The sequence below is a fragment of the Abramis brama genome (genome assembly GCF_963993115.1).
Source record: "Abramis brama genome assembly, chromosome: 11".
NCBI lineage: Eukaryota > Metazoa > Chordata > Actinopteri > Cypriniformes > Leuciscidae > Abramis > Abramis brama.
The window spans coordinates 202653-217439 of record NC_139973.1 but is presented as its reverse complement, the minus strand read 5'-3'; the positions used below and the strand labels follow the sequence as shown (position 1 = coordinate 217439).

Here is a 14787-nt window from a genome sequence, read left to right as displayed (position 1 = left end):
TGTCTTTGGTTCACTGCAGTTTTAAGGAGAAAATACTCAGCAATGGAGTCGACTTATGAATTTACACATGATTTGTCTTAAAGCATATTAAAAACACCACATAGACACATAAACAACATTGGATTTTCACCACAGGGGGACTTTAAGAGGAAAAAATCTCAGCCACAGAAAACAATGAGCTGGAAGATTTCAGGGCCAGATTCCAGAAACATTAGCCTGGATGCCAGCCGAACTTAGCCCCGCCCACAAAATTTTTAGGTCGGGAAGTTCGGTCTGGACTCGATCCGTTGAGGAGCTATTATGCCCGAACAAAAATTGTTCGGACCAATCAAATTTGTCAGGGCGGGCTTTATACGATGATGGACAGATGAGCAACGTAATCATCTACGTACGTCACCAACGAGCGCTTGGGTTGAATTCATTATGACTGCCGCTGAAGAATTGAGATTTCACAAGTTCACACTTACAAATAAGTCAGATAGAATAAATGCATATTTGACGTGCTGTCTGAGGAGAGGCTCTGGCTCGGTATTCGGCCCAAACCCAAAGTACTCCCCTATTCCTATTGCTTTGAAACAATATGTATTGTGAAAAGCGCTATACAAATAAATTTGAATTGAATATTCCAGGCTGTGGAAGAACAAGCCGAGAGTGAGTGGAGGGATGCTGAAAACTGTCAAGGAATGTTAGGTGAGTTGACAGAGATATGTTTCCTCTCATGCTGATAGGGTAGACATGGTGTTTGATGACATGTTGATTGGATTGATTATGTGAACGTGCTCCTGCCAAACTTTGTTTATGAAACATTATGTGTAGATTCCGCCATCGTGTCTGTTATAGAAGATATCGACAGCGCATTAATTTTAAAAGAGGAACAGAGAACCGCGATCAAGGCATTTGTCGATCGGAAACATGAATGAAAACTTACTCCGTTGCTCTGATTGGTTGTAGGTCTATCCAATTGAGTGCAGAGGCATTTTCCTTCCTGATTCGGTTGAAACACGCCCCATAATCAAAGCTCAATGGAGCAGTATCAGACTCATATTCTGACTAGAATCTGAGTATGACGACGTCAGGCTACAGAAACATGTGTTTTTTCTTCAGAAGGTTTTCCTGAACGCTGTTGTGGCGCACCTGTTGCTGGTTGTGACGCACCTGTTGCTGGTGCATGGCTGACAGCTGAGCCTCCAATTGATCCAACATCTGCATCTGAACAGGCTTCAGACTCGCACGGTTGGCTCGCAACTGTTCCAGCATCTGAGAGGAAGAGACATTCAGTGAACGGCTGAGTAAAAGAAGCACAGACATTCATCAGTGTTCATCTCGAAACGGATCAATAATAGTCAGGGGCGTCACATCTGAAATCAACAGCATGGAAGTTCTTCAGTGAGAAGCAGCTCACAGGCCAACAAACCACCGTCTAAACCAGTGGAGCCCAATCCTGTTCCCAGTCCAGATAATCACACACCTGAACCAGCCATTCCAGGCCTCAGGATCGCTGGAAGCCTCCAGGCCGGAGCAGGATTGGACACGCCTGGTCTAAACCAACATCACGCATGCAAGGGGTAAAACTTTTTATGACTTTTGGCTGTTCATTTACACAAAGGCGTTTCGGGGCCTGAAAATCCAAACATTTTAATGATAAAATTTTTAATGATAGCGTATCGTCTCTGTGTAGACTACAACAACGTGAATTTGTGAAAACAGTGATCGCATGCGTATTACACGTTCAGTCTGTAGACGTGTAGTGTTTCTTTACAAAGTGACATCGCCAACTACTGGCCTAGCAGCAGAATACGTGAGAACAGGGATCGTTTTGACATCGTTGTGGTCTGAACACGAAAAACGCATTTTTAATATATTGTTGTCGTGTAAACGTGCCCTAAGAAAGTAAAAGCTGGTATGAAATGTAAATGAACCCAATTTATTTTCTACATGCATGTTATGTCATCCACACGTTTCATTTAAAAAAAATGTTTTGAGCTTTTAATGTTTAATCAGATTGTTGTAACTGGATCTTCCAGTGAAGAGTCAGATATATGCAGGATTCTCCAATCAATTAGTGCAGCTAAACTCCACTCATGCTCATCTGCATACACTTGAGTGCCACGCCCACATCTCAACATCCAATCAACAACCCATGCAAAGAGCAAGTCCCGCCCTACATTTGTTCTTTTTTGATGATCGTTATAATCAGATGTAGGTAACAAAACAGATGCACGATATTTCGGCCACCATATCGGTATCGGCCGATATATGATAATTTTTTATGTTATCGTTATCTGCCCAATAAGAAGATTTGGCCAAAATATAATGTATTACTTCCTTCAGCTGAAACACTTCAGATTCCCACTGTTCAACATGATGGTTTTAAATTGCTTGAAATATGACTGGAATCACTTCAAAAAAGTAAAATACAGTGAAGTGCAATGCATAAAATTATGAGTACATCATTATAATTGTGTTTTGGTCATGGCCTTTAATGGTGATACTTTTGTTTTTGTAATCAGGCTCTCAGAAATGATATAAAAATTTGTATTTAAATTTATTGACCAATATATTGGTTATCGGCTTTCTAATATAAAGAATTATCGGTATCAGCCAAAATGTTTATATCGGTGCATCCCTACACAAAAGAAAAGATCTGCCGCTACTCCTGTTCCATCACCCCGGGTCATCAGCACTCGACCGCAGGCAAGCTCAGCTCTGAGGACTGGCACAGTGTTCGTCACACACATCACACACTCACCTGCAGCTTCTGAGGAGACGGGTACCAGCTCGGAGTTGCTGGCGGTGCTGAACTGTTGGCCCAAGACTCTGAGGAGCTCTGAGGAGGAACACAGGAGACACCATTACAGGCTTCGTACAGACAAGGTAAAATTCCAGGACTTTCAAGGACTACTTTTTTTTTCTTTTCTTTTTTTTTTCAAGGACTACAATCAGAGATCTCACTTATCAAACAATATCTTTCTTTATTATCTTTTAAATTGTACAAAGAATGTAAATAGATAAATAAAAATAAACTAATAAAACAAAATGGTACAAATAAAGTGCAGCAGATGCAATGACTGTGGAAACTTTAACCACTGAAAGGATATTATGACAAAGATATCGCTTTCCTTATTCAAACTGTATCATACACTTGGATATTTATAAGACCAATATCAAGCTCCGCCATATAGAGGAAAATGACTATATCTACATCAAATGGACTGCAGCTTTAATTCTGTGTGAAAAGATTGTTTTATCAAAATTAAAAATATATTTCCTTTATATTGTCTCTCAATAATTCAAGCACTTATCAAGTACTTCATCATAAAAATGGCTATTTTTAAGGGTTTTTCAAGAACCGAGCACAAACCTTGGCAGGGCTGGTGGTTCTCTTCCTCTTGGCTGGACTGGACTGATCGTCGGCCTGATCCAGTGGACTCACGTGGGCCGGCAGAGACTGACCCGAGCCCTGAGCCGAACCCGACGCCCCGGGTTTACAAGCCTGAGGGAGACCACACACACGTCAGGAGACTCAACACATCTGAGAGTCTGAAACGCTCACAGTCAGCACATGTAAAAGTAGGCGATCAATATTCCTCCACAATAGGCAGAAATAGAGAGGAAGAGAGCTGCGAGTGGGCCGACTGACAGCAGAGAGAAGCATCTCAAAGGGAACGAGTAAATCATGATTACAGCTTGAGATTGAGCCTTGCATACTGTGAGACCTCTTGACCAGCAGCATTGCTGAAGAGTTAGTTTACCCCAAAATGAAAATTAGCCCATGATTTACTCTCCCTCAAGTCATCCTATGCGTTTATGACATTCTTCTTTCAGACGAACACAATCAGAGTTATATTAAAAAGTCCATAAAGTCCATAATTGAAGTCCATAAAAGTGCATCTGTCCATCATAAAGTGCATCCATCCATTATAAAAGCGCATCTATCCATCATAAAAGTGCGTTTCTCCATCATAAAGTGCAGCTATCCATCATAAAGTGCATCCATCCATTATAAAAGTGCATCTATCCATCAAAAGTGCATCCATCCATCATAGTGCATCTATCCATCACAAAGTGCATCTATCATCATAAAAGTACATCTATCCATCATAAAAGTGCATCTATCCATTATAAATGTGCATCTGTCCATCAAAAGTGCATCCATCCATCATAAAGTGCATCTATCCATCACAAAGTGCATCTATCATCATAAAAGTACATCTATCCATCATAAAAGTGCATCTATCCATCAAAAGTGCATCCATCCATCATAAAGTGCATCTATCCATCACAAAGTGCATCTATCATCATAAAAGTACATCTATCCATCATAAAAGTGCATCTATCCATTATAAATGTGCATCTGTCCATCAAAAGTGCATCCATCCATCATAAAGTGCATCTATCCATCACAAAGTGCATCTATCCATCATAAAGTGCATCTATCCATCACAAAGTGCATCTATCCATTATAAATGTGCATCTATCCATCATAAGTGCATCCATCCATCATAAAAGTGCATCTCCTAGATGATGGAGAGATGCACTTTTATCATGAATGGATGCTTTTTATGGACTTTCGCTGCCATTATAAAGCTTGGAAGAGCCAGGACATTTTTTAATATAACTCTGATTGTGTTCGGCTGAAAGAAGAATGTCATAAACACCTAGGATGACTTGAGGGCGAGTAAATCATGGGCTAATTTTCATCTTTGGGTGAACCAACTCTTTAAGGTCTTTCTGGAGCTTTATCTTGTCAGAATTGGATCAGATATAGATTCAGTCGCCACAAAGATAAAACGGTAAACAAATCCTTTCAAACCCTGTTTAATGAACCATATTGTTGTTGTTCTACAGTATCAGAAACACTTAGGAGTGATTTTGACCAGAAACAGTTTGGAATAACTGGACTGAAACTGCACTCGCGTCATCGCTTCAATATCAGGCATCAGCTCAACACACCCGAGCGCTGCAGACACGGCCTCGCTTCACGCGTGTCGACTCACATTCTGTAATTCAATTCCTTTACATATTAAAAAGCTTTAAAAATTATTTTTATATGCCAACATTTTGAAGATCTTCTGTTCCTCAGCGAGGGCCGATTCTCTAAGTCACATTCTCGTATATGTTTTGGGAAACAACTCAAGCCACATCTCTGAACCAATGGTCTAGGAGTGGCCATATCGACTCCAATGTAAAAACAAAAACAGAATTAATAAACAAACAGGTGCTGAAGGTCCTGATATCTAACTGTAACTGTAAGCACATTTACAGACGTCTGATTGTACCCCCCCACCCCCACCCCCACCCAAAACAACAACAGAGAAAAGATGCAAAAAACAAATATAAAACACTTATTATGAGCGAGTGCATCAGTATCAATGAGAGAGAAAAACACATCTCATTGTACTGTGTCATGAACACACACACACGCACGCACACACACACACACACGCACACACACACACACACTCAACTATGAACTACTCCAGCCGGACTGCGTCAGTGTTTGTTGTGGAACTGCAACACTAGAGGAACAGCGACTGCAGAACTAATGACTACATCACAAACACAACTCTGGGTGAGAAACGGCACAACAGGGGCTTTCACACCGGATGGTTCCAGGAACGAGTCACCAGTGTGGTTCCCCGAGAGCTACTGGTTCTCTTAGGAACGAGTCATCATTGTGGTTCCCCGAGAGCTACTGGTTCTCTTAGGAACGAGTCACCAGTGTGGTTCCCCGAGAGCTACTGGTTCTCTTAGGAACGAGTCATCATTGTGGTTCCCCGAGAGCTAATGGTTCCAGGAACGAGTCACAAGTGTGGTTCCTCGAGAGCTAATGGTTCTCTAAGGAACGAGTCACCAGTGTGGTTCCCCGAGAGCTAATGGTTCTCTAAGGAACGAGTCACCAGTGTGGTTCCCCGAGAGCTAATGGTTCTCTTAGGAACGAGTCACCAGTGTGGTTCCCCGAGAGCTAATGGTTCTCTTAGGAACGAGTCACCAGTGTGGTTCCCCGAGAGCTACTGGTTCTCTTAGGAACGAGTCACCAGTGTGGTTCCCCGAGAGCTAATGGTTCTCTTAGGAACGAGTCACCAGTGTGGTTCCCCGAGAGCTAATGGTTCCAGGAACGAGTCACCAGCGTGGTTCCCCGAGAGCTAATGGTTCCAGGAACGAGTCACCAGTGTGGTTCCCCGAGAGCTAATGGTTCTCTTAGGAACGAGTCACCAGTGTGGTTCCCCGAGAGCTAATGGTTCCAGGAACGAGTCACCAGCGTGGTTCCCCGAGAGCTAATGGTTCCAGGAACGAGTCACCAGTGTGGTTCCCCGAGAGCTAATGGTTCTCTTAGGAACGAGTCACCAGTGTGGTTCCCCGAGAGCTAATGGTTCCAGGAACGAGTCACCAGCGTGGTTCCCCGAGAGCTAATGGTTCCAGGAACGAGTCACCAGTGTGGTTCCCCGAGAGCTAATGGTTCTCTTAGGGACGAGTCACCAGTGTGGTTCCCCGAGAGCTAATGGTTCTCTTAGGGACGAGTCACCAGTGTGGTTCCCCGAGAGCTACTGGTTCTCTTAGGAACGAGTCATCAGTGTGGTTCCCCGAGAGCTAATGGTTCTCTTAGGAACGAGTCATCAGTGTGGTTCCCCGAGAGCTAATGGTTCTCTTAGGGACGAGTCACCAGTGTGGTTCCCCGAGAGCTACTGGTTCTCTTAGGAACGAGTCATCAGTGTGGTTCCCCGAGAGCTAATGGTTCTCTTAGGAACGTTTCCTGGTTGCGTTCGCACCGCCAGTAGGAACTCTGAAGAGACGCACGACACGCTTGTTGTTGGGACTTTTATTTTGAAGGCGATGAGAAGCCTGTGCTCGCTTTCTCCTGTTCATCAGTTTACGATCTGTCTAACAGTCCTGTCGAATACGTTATTAGACACCGTTATACACAGAAAGACAGTGATGAAGAGTCATTAGCGTATGCCGTGTGTTTGATGTCGTGTTGCAGAGCAGAAACACATCATCATGTTTCTCTCGGTCTCCTCAAAGTCTCGTTGGGTTTTCTCCTCAGCGTAAAGGTTTAGAGGCTCATCTGTCACTGTTTCCCATGTTCGTAGAGTTAGTTTCTGGAGTAAATATATAGGCTATAATCTGTGTGCTGTTTAATAATGGTGGGTGCTGGTGTTTCGCGTGCGTTCGGCCAATCAGCGAACACTACCGTCCCGGAGAGCTCCTCTAGCGCTGGGTTAGAGTGACTCTGGAGGAGGAGTAAAGTAGTTCCTCCAAAAGAGTTTCTAGAACTAAAATCGCTCCTAGTTCCTGCGGTGCGAACACGCCGACATCTGGGAACTTCCGGAATAGCTCTAGGAATGATGAAGAGGTTCCTCCGGTGCGAAAGCCCCTAATTACACACTTGTAGCATAAAACTCATTTCTGACCCAGATGTGTGTGTGTAGAGCTGCACTACTGAAGCTCACATACTGAAACCACGCTACAGATCGCTGTTAAACTTTCTGGAAATGTAGGAATTAATCGAAGGATTCCCCAAATACTAACAATATAGACATATAATTTGCAATTCCAATGGTTACTGTGAACATGATGCGGCGAGCAGGAGCGTGGTTCCACTGGATGAGCCGTGTGTGTGTGTGTGTGTGTGTGTGTGTGTGTGTGTGTGAGGGGCGGTTCTCGGGGTGTGTGTCTATCTGGTCTCACCTGCTGGCCTGTGCTCTGGACACCCTGTCGGGACGTTAGCTCTGCTGGGATTGGGAGGCTCCAGGCTTCCTCAATACTAGGAAGCATTTTACTTTTACTCTGTAGACTATTGTGTTGGAGGTTACAGAACTGAGCCTAGGACGAAAACGCGTGAAAAAGACATGTAAACAGCCATCTGAGGACGAGCGGCGGAACAGTTCAAGCAGAGAGAGGCTAGTTCAGGCTAATTCAGGCTAGTTCAGGCTAGTTCGAGAGGGCCTCAGCTGAATCAGTCAAAGTATCTCTAGCTCCAATGATCACTGGACTCACGCATACAAACGAAGAATGAAGGTGAAGAAATCTGACACAAATTAACTGAACATATTCACAACAAATGCAACATGTACTGATCCCCACACAGACAGACTCGCTCTGATTGGCTCTCACCTGCAGGTACTTGATGCGCGCCGCTAGCGCCGCGGTGTTGCTGCAGGCTTTGCTGCGCGTGGCGTTGACGTAGCACTTGATGGCGTCCTGCGGCTGGTTGCAGGACTCGTAGAGCGTGCCCAGATCCATCCAGGCCGCGGCGTGACTGTGGTCCAGCTGAACCGCGCAGATATACGCCTGCAGCGCGTCCATGGGCTGATTCTGCTGCTGATACAGCACGCTACGAGCACACGCTAGCAGGTTAATTACCTCAAACACATCCTTACACCTTATTCCTGACCTGAGGTTTGAATTATGGGTGGCACCTCCGGTTTGGGAACTTCCATTCAAAAACACTAAAATGAATCATTTCGAATCATGTGACCCCGGACCACAAACCCAGTCGAGTCGCAGAGGTTTATCTGTGGCAATAGCCAACAACACACTGTATGGGTCAAAATTATCGATTTTTCTTTTCTGCCAAAAACCACGAGGATATTAAGATCATGTTCTATGAAGATATTTAGTAAATTTCCTACCGTAAATATATAAAACATTTATCTTTGTGAGTGGATGCAGCAAAATCACGGACATAAATGGACAACTTTAAAGGAGATTTTCTAAATGTTTCAATTTTTCTGCACCCTCAGATTCCAGATTTTCTAATAGTTGTATCTCGGCCAAATATCGTCCTAAATCTCAATTTCAAAAAATGTAACCATGTGACTGGTTTTGTGGTCCAGGGTCACATAAGGTTGCCCTACAAATAAAGCTGATCCATCAGTTTTCCTTCATGTTTTATTTTCAGACATCATGAGAATAGCGTTGCACTTGGTAAGAATATCTACGGCAAGAGCTCTTTCATCCACTGATTCTTTTCCTCCTGATTCTTTTCTTTTTTCCCTTTGCATTCCGCTGTAGAAGTATGAAAAAATGACAACATATCCTGCACATTTGTGGTCTGTTCTCCAGATTTAATTTAGGATATATCTCATTAATAATTCACTGGAATGCACGAAGAATCTCTCGTTTTTCTCCTCAAATCCTCACGTCTCTTTCCAGGTTTGTTTTCACGTGTCAAAATGACGGATATCACTTTGAAATAGTGTTACGCAATGCTGAAGTTAATGAACACTTTTGATTAAGGCAACGTACATTACATAATACAGATATACACTATTGCTGTGGAAAGAATCAAGCTTTTGGGATCATTCATGGTTTGTTGAAAGTATCTTGTTGATGCTTTTACACTTCTACATTTCCATTTAATGTTCGATGGTTGAAAGGTAAGTAGAATTAATGTCATATTGTACCTAGGTAAAAAAAAAAAAAAAAACTATTATTGCGTTCATAGAGCGAGTCTTTCACTGATTGTTTACAGCTTAACGGAAGTTACACCCATAATTCAGGCAAAGCATCATGGGAGCAGGAATAAGATGGATACACATACAAGAATAATCATATATATATGCAACAAAGCAGAACAACGTGCAAGTGAGATTATTACGTGCCAGTGAAAACATGATGTTTATGCGTATTTTCATTGGACAATGAAAAACGGACGCATAAATTCTAGGGATGCACCGATACGAACATTTTGGCTGATATCGATAATTCTTTACATTTGAAAGCCGATAACCGATATACTGGCCGATAAATCTAAACCCGAATTTTTATGTCATTTTTGAGAGCCTGATTACAAAACAAAAAAGCCACGTCCCAAACACACAATTATGAGGTTCTTATTATAATGTTATGTAGCCGATATGACAGACTTGTGTTGCACTGCACTGTATTTTCCTTTGTTGAAGTGATTCTAATCATATTTCAAGCAATTCGAAGCCATCATGTTGAACAGTGCGCATCTGAAGTGTCTCAGCTAAAGGAAGTAATCCATTATTTATCGGCTTTAATATATTGGACAAATTTTCTGATCAGGCCGATATCCATAACTTTAAAATATAAAGCGATATCGGCCGATACGATACATCGTGCATGCCTAATAAATTCACAACAACGTAATACAACAGCAGAGTCTTTATAATCCAACCAGAGCGTCAAAGCTACAGCTGAACATTTCAGGTCAGATGCAAGAACGCTCACGGATCACATGATCTTCCGACTACAAACTGTTATTGTGCAGAAAAGAGCTGAAGATTCAATTTGGCCTTTAAAAAGTGACATGAGAAACGAGGAGTGAGGAGTCATTTGTACACCGTCTCCTGATGCAAGCGTGCGCGGCTGAAGCGGTTCTGGCGGATACGTACCCGATCGAGCACCACGTGTCGGCGCTGGCCTCAGATTTATCAATGGACTGTCTGTATGAGATGAAAGCGTCCTGGACCTTCCCAATACTGGAGTAGCACCTGCAGAGAGCAAACACATACGCCTGCTAAACCCCCGCAGATCAGCAAACGCTCGCGTCACGTGTGTGTTCACGTCATGTGACTGACCTGCCGAGGAAATACCAGGACTGGCCAGAGTTCGGATCGGCTTCCAGGGATTTCTGGAGACACTGGATAGCGTAGCTGTCCTTATTAGCTTTATCTCCCAGCTGCTCGACTGTATGATGCATCCAGCCTGTGTGTGTGTGTGTGTGTGTGTGTGTGTGTGTGTGTGTGTGAGAGAGAGAGAGAGAGTGAGAGAAAAAAGCTTTAGAATAAACTTGCATACAGATGCAGAGACCCTAGTGAAACACAGCATCAGTAATCTGTGTGGTGTAGTCGATCGCGTCACGAGTGGACGACAGTAAACACAGGTGTAAACGCCTCTAAAGCGTTTGAGCTCGTCCAGAGGGAGTCGAAAACCGAATCGCCCGGACTGATTTCATAGTCAAAATGGCTCAAAAGCTAAATTCGAATATCTTTCTTAAATATTAGCAAAATTCTAATTACACTGAACAAAATTATAAACGCAACACTTTTGTTTTTGCCCCTATTTTTCATGAGCTGAACTCAAAGATCTAAGACTTTTTCCGCAGCCGCACTGCGCTGTAAACTGGATAAGCTAACAGGAACACAACACGTCGGTGACGTCATCATGCCTCGCGCCTCTTCACACACCAAACATTCAAAAGCACGGTTAGCACATGTGACTGAGCAGTTTTCTTTTAAGTTCAACGAATATTCGGAATTAAATTTTTTATTTGACAGCCCAGTAAACGCTCATGTGATGGAGTGTGTTCAAACAGCCGCTAAAGAGCGTCTTCTGTCCGTCTCCTGAGCGGATGCGGGAACATTATGGGAAGAGCGCTAGCCAGACGGGATTAAACTCGACTGGAGACACAAGTCTGGTTTGAAGAGGAAAAACGTACCAAGCACAATGTTCTCTCAGCATTCCCAATCTCTCACACACACTCGCAGCGTTCCCGATCTCTCACACACACTCTCAGTGAGACTGCAGGTGTTCTTACCCAGCTGCTGTAAGGTGGCGGCCTTCACCTGCACAGGTAACGCCTCGGTCAGCAGGAGACTCTCGTACGCCTCTTTAGCTGTGCGATATCTCTTCTGTCACACAAGCAGAGACTCACTGATCACATGTGTTCTGAGCACTACAACACCACTCTACTGTCATGTGATCCTGTAGTGAACGCTCAGGGCGGAGGGAAGCCTTAGCAACACCCCGGCAACCCCTCTCTCCTGTTGCTATAGCAACACCAGCCGAATGTTCAGCTCAGAAAGTGCGAACATGATCTCATGCATTACCATCCATTATAAGGCAGAGTTAGTTTGTGTGCGGTTAGTCAAAGATGGAGGTGTAAGTGAGGGACTCACCTGAATCTCGTACAGGTGCGCGATGTGGAACTGAACTACAAACACACAAACACAAAGACAAGAATTAGCAGCAAATTCAGAACAGCAGCTTTTCTGTGTGAGAAGATCCTGCAGAAATGGCTTCCTCGGTACAGTTAATCTGTGTGTGAGTGTGTGCGTGAGAGAGTGAGTGTGCGCATGTGCGAGAGAGAGCGAGAGAGAGAGCGCGGGTGTGAGAGACAGAGATAGAGAGAGAGAGAGAGAGATGGAAAGAGAGAGAGAGAGAGAGAGAGAGAGATGGAAAGAGAGAGAGAGAGAGAGCGTGTGTGAGAGAGAGAGAGAGAGATGGAAAGAGAGAGAGAGAGAGATGGAAAGAGAGAGAGAGAGAGAGAGAGATAGAGAGAGAGAGAGAGAGAGAGAGAGAGAGAGATGGAGAGAGAGAGAGATGGAAAGAAAGAGAGAGAGAGAGAGCTGGAAAGAGAGAGAGAGAGAGAGAGAGAGAGAGAGAGATGGAAAGAAAGAGAGAGAGAGAGAGCTGGAAAGAGAGAGAGAGAGAGAGCGAGCGCGTGTGAGAGAGAGAGAGAGATGGTAAGGGGCGGGGCCTGGTTGAGTTAGTTAGTAGTGTGTTAAACTGGCGGTTATGGAAAGGGGCGGGACATTTCCCAAACACACTCGAAGCGCTCGACCAATCACAACACACTGCTCCAGCCGACCAATCAGAGCACAGTGTGCTTTTCAGAAGGCGGGGCTTCATAGAGACAGGAATAATAGGTCCTAATAGAGGTTTTATCAATACTGAACCAACAGCACTAATAATAATAATAATAATAACAGTAATCATAATAAATCATAAATCATAATAATAATAATCCATCACACTCCTCCTAAAGTCTCCTAATAAATCTGTAATCAGTGTGTGTGCGCTCAGAATGTGTGTGGTGTGTGTGTGATGGAGAGGCTAAGGAACTTACTCTCAGCTTTAGACAGAGTGCAGTGACTGGAGTCGATGAGCGCCAGCTGAAAGTGCTGCGGACACACAGGGACAAAACAAGCTGACATCACCACCTGACCTCACTAGCGGAGGGACGTCAAAGCAATAGCAACCGGCTAACACTGCATTAAATATCAACACAACAGAATATCACACAAATAAATGACAGAAAGAAACAGAAACGGTCCAGATGTGGATCTCATTCAGGAGACGTCAACAGATTGATTGACATGTCAGAGAGTTTCAGCCTGTCGATGTTTTCATGTAAATCACAGAAGTTCACGAACACTGCTGAGAAAAGAAGAACGAGAAACTACCACACACACACTAGATGTGTCCTGACCCCCCGTGACCCTGGTGCCGTACCTTTAAGCTCGACTCGTAGTCCGTGTTGACTTTGAACATCAGGCCGAGACGCAGGTGGATCTCTTTAGCTCGAGAGAAGCCGGGGTCGATGTACAGCACCTCCTGAAACGCCTTGATCGCCCTGAGAGCACGCACACACACACACACACACACACACACACACAGAGCAATGAAACACTCCTTCCTGAACAACACAAAGCGTTACGGTCATGTGACTGAGGCAACACATCATACATTAAACTAGACTGAACCCACTGTCGGCAGCAAACCCGTCGTCGCATGCGGATTCACACGCGAGTAAACGCGGTCTCCCAGGATCAGCCCACATGACCTGGACATCGCCATGGAAACGGTCCGCCTGCGCATCTGATCTCATTCACCACGTCACATGACGTCCAAAATGCCAACAAACATGTTGCGTTCACACATGCATCACGTGAAGATACTCACCACTGAAATGCGTTGTAATGGAAGTAAACCATCCCGAGGCCGTACAGGAAGGCAGCGTTCTAGAGCGAGAGAAGAGAGAGAGAGTGTGTGTGTGTGTGTGTGTGTGTCATCAGAAAACTACATTCAAGCGAATCCTGGATCAGCCAAAGAGAAAACCACCTCAAACACTCGATCAAAACCACACAGGAAGATTTCACTACAGCTGTCAATCAACACACACACACTTACGTACACACTCACACAAAGACACACACTATCACAAACACTCACTCACATACACTATCACACACTCACGCAAACACACACTCACACAAACACACACTCACACAAACACACACTCACGCAAAGACACACACACAAACAAACACACACACACAAACACACAAACAAACACACACACAAACAAACACACACACACAAACAAACAAACAAACACACAAACAAACACACACAAACACACAAACACACACTCACGCAAAGACACTCACGCAAAGACACACTCACGCAAAGACACACACTATCACAAACACTCACTCACATACACTATCACACACTCACGCAAACACACACTCACACAAACACACACTCACACAAACACACACACACTCACACACACTCACACAAACACACACTCACACAAACACACACTCACACAAACACACACTCACACAAACACACACTCACGCAAAGACACACACACAAACACACAAACAAACACACACACAAACAAACACACACACACAAACAAACAAACACACAAACAAACACACACACAAACACACAAACACACACTCACGCAAAGACACTCACGCAAAGACACACTCACGCAAAGACACACACGCAAACAAACACACACACAAACAAACACACACACAAACACACAAACAAACACACACACAAACAAACAAACACACACACACACACACACACACACACACACACACACTCGAGGGACGCTGATGTTTTAACCCATCCAGCGGCTGCTCACCTTCCAGTGATAATTAACTAATAATAATAATACCTTCCAGTAGTCTGCTTGTAAACTGTAGTAGCGCTGGTAGGCTGATAATGCTGCAACACAGAAACACAGGTGTGTGAGGTGTGTGTCGTGCTAGTGCTAGTGCTAGTGCTAGT

General features: G+C 44.0%; 1 protein-coding gene across 3 annotated transcripts in view; it reads right to left on the bottom strand.

Annotated features, from left to right (window-relative positions):
* Positions 1 to 14787, bottom strand: part of kdm6al (lysine (K)-specific demethylase 6A, like) — a gene marked incomplete at its 5' end in the record, with an annotated part of 71395 nt that overhangs the window by 33702 nt on the left and 22906 nt on the right. Inside the window, 13 exons of one of the 3 annotated variants that reach the window (XM_084129760.1) lie at positions 1135 to 1257; positions 2750 to 2827; positions 3362 to 3493; positions 7690 to 7824; positions 8116 to 8335; positions 10362 to 10460; positions 10548 to 10674; positions 11507 to 11600; positions 11868 to 11902; positions 12818 to 12872; positions 13204 to 13324; positions 13654 to 13712; positions 14675 to 14724. In XM_084129760.1, the coding sequence (XP_083985886.1) occupies positions 1135 to 1257; positions 2750 to 2827; positions 3362 to 3493; positions 7690 to 7824; positions 8116 to 8335; positions 10362 to 10460; positions 10548 to 10674; positions 11507 to 11600; positions 11868 to 11902; positions 12818 to 12872; positions 13204 to 13324; positions 13654 to 13712; positions 14675 to 14724 (1328 nt within the window). The remainder of the gene's footprint in view (positions 1 to 1134; positions 1258 to 2749; positions 2828 to 3361; positions 3494 to 7689; positions 7825 to 8115; positions 8336 to 10361; positions 10461 to 10547; positions 10675 to 11506; positions 11601 to 11867; positions 11903 to 12817; positions 12873 to 13203; positions 13325 to 13653; positions 13713 to 14674; positions 14725 to 14787) is intronic. The other 2 variants (XM_084129761.1, XM_084129762.1) reach the window with 2 other exon arrangements.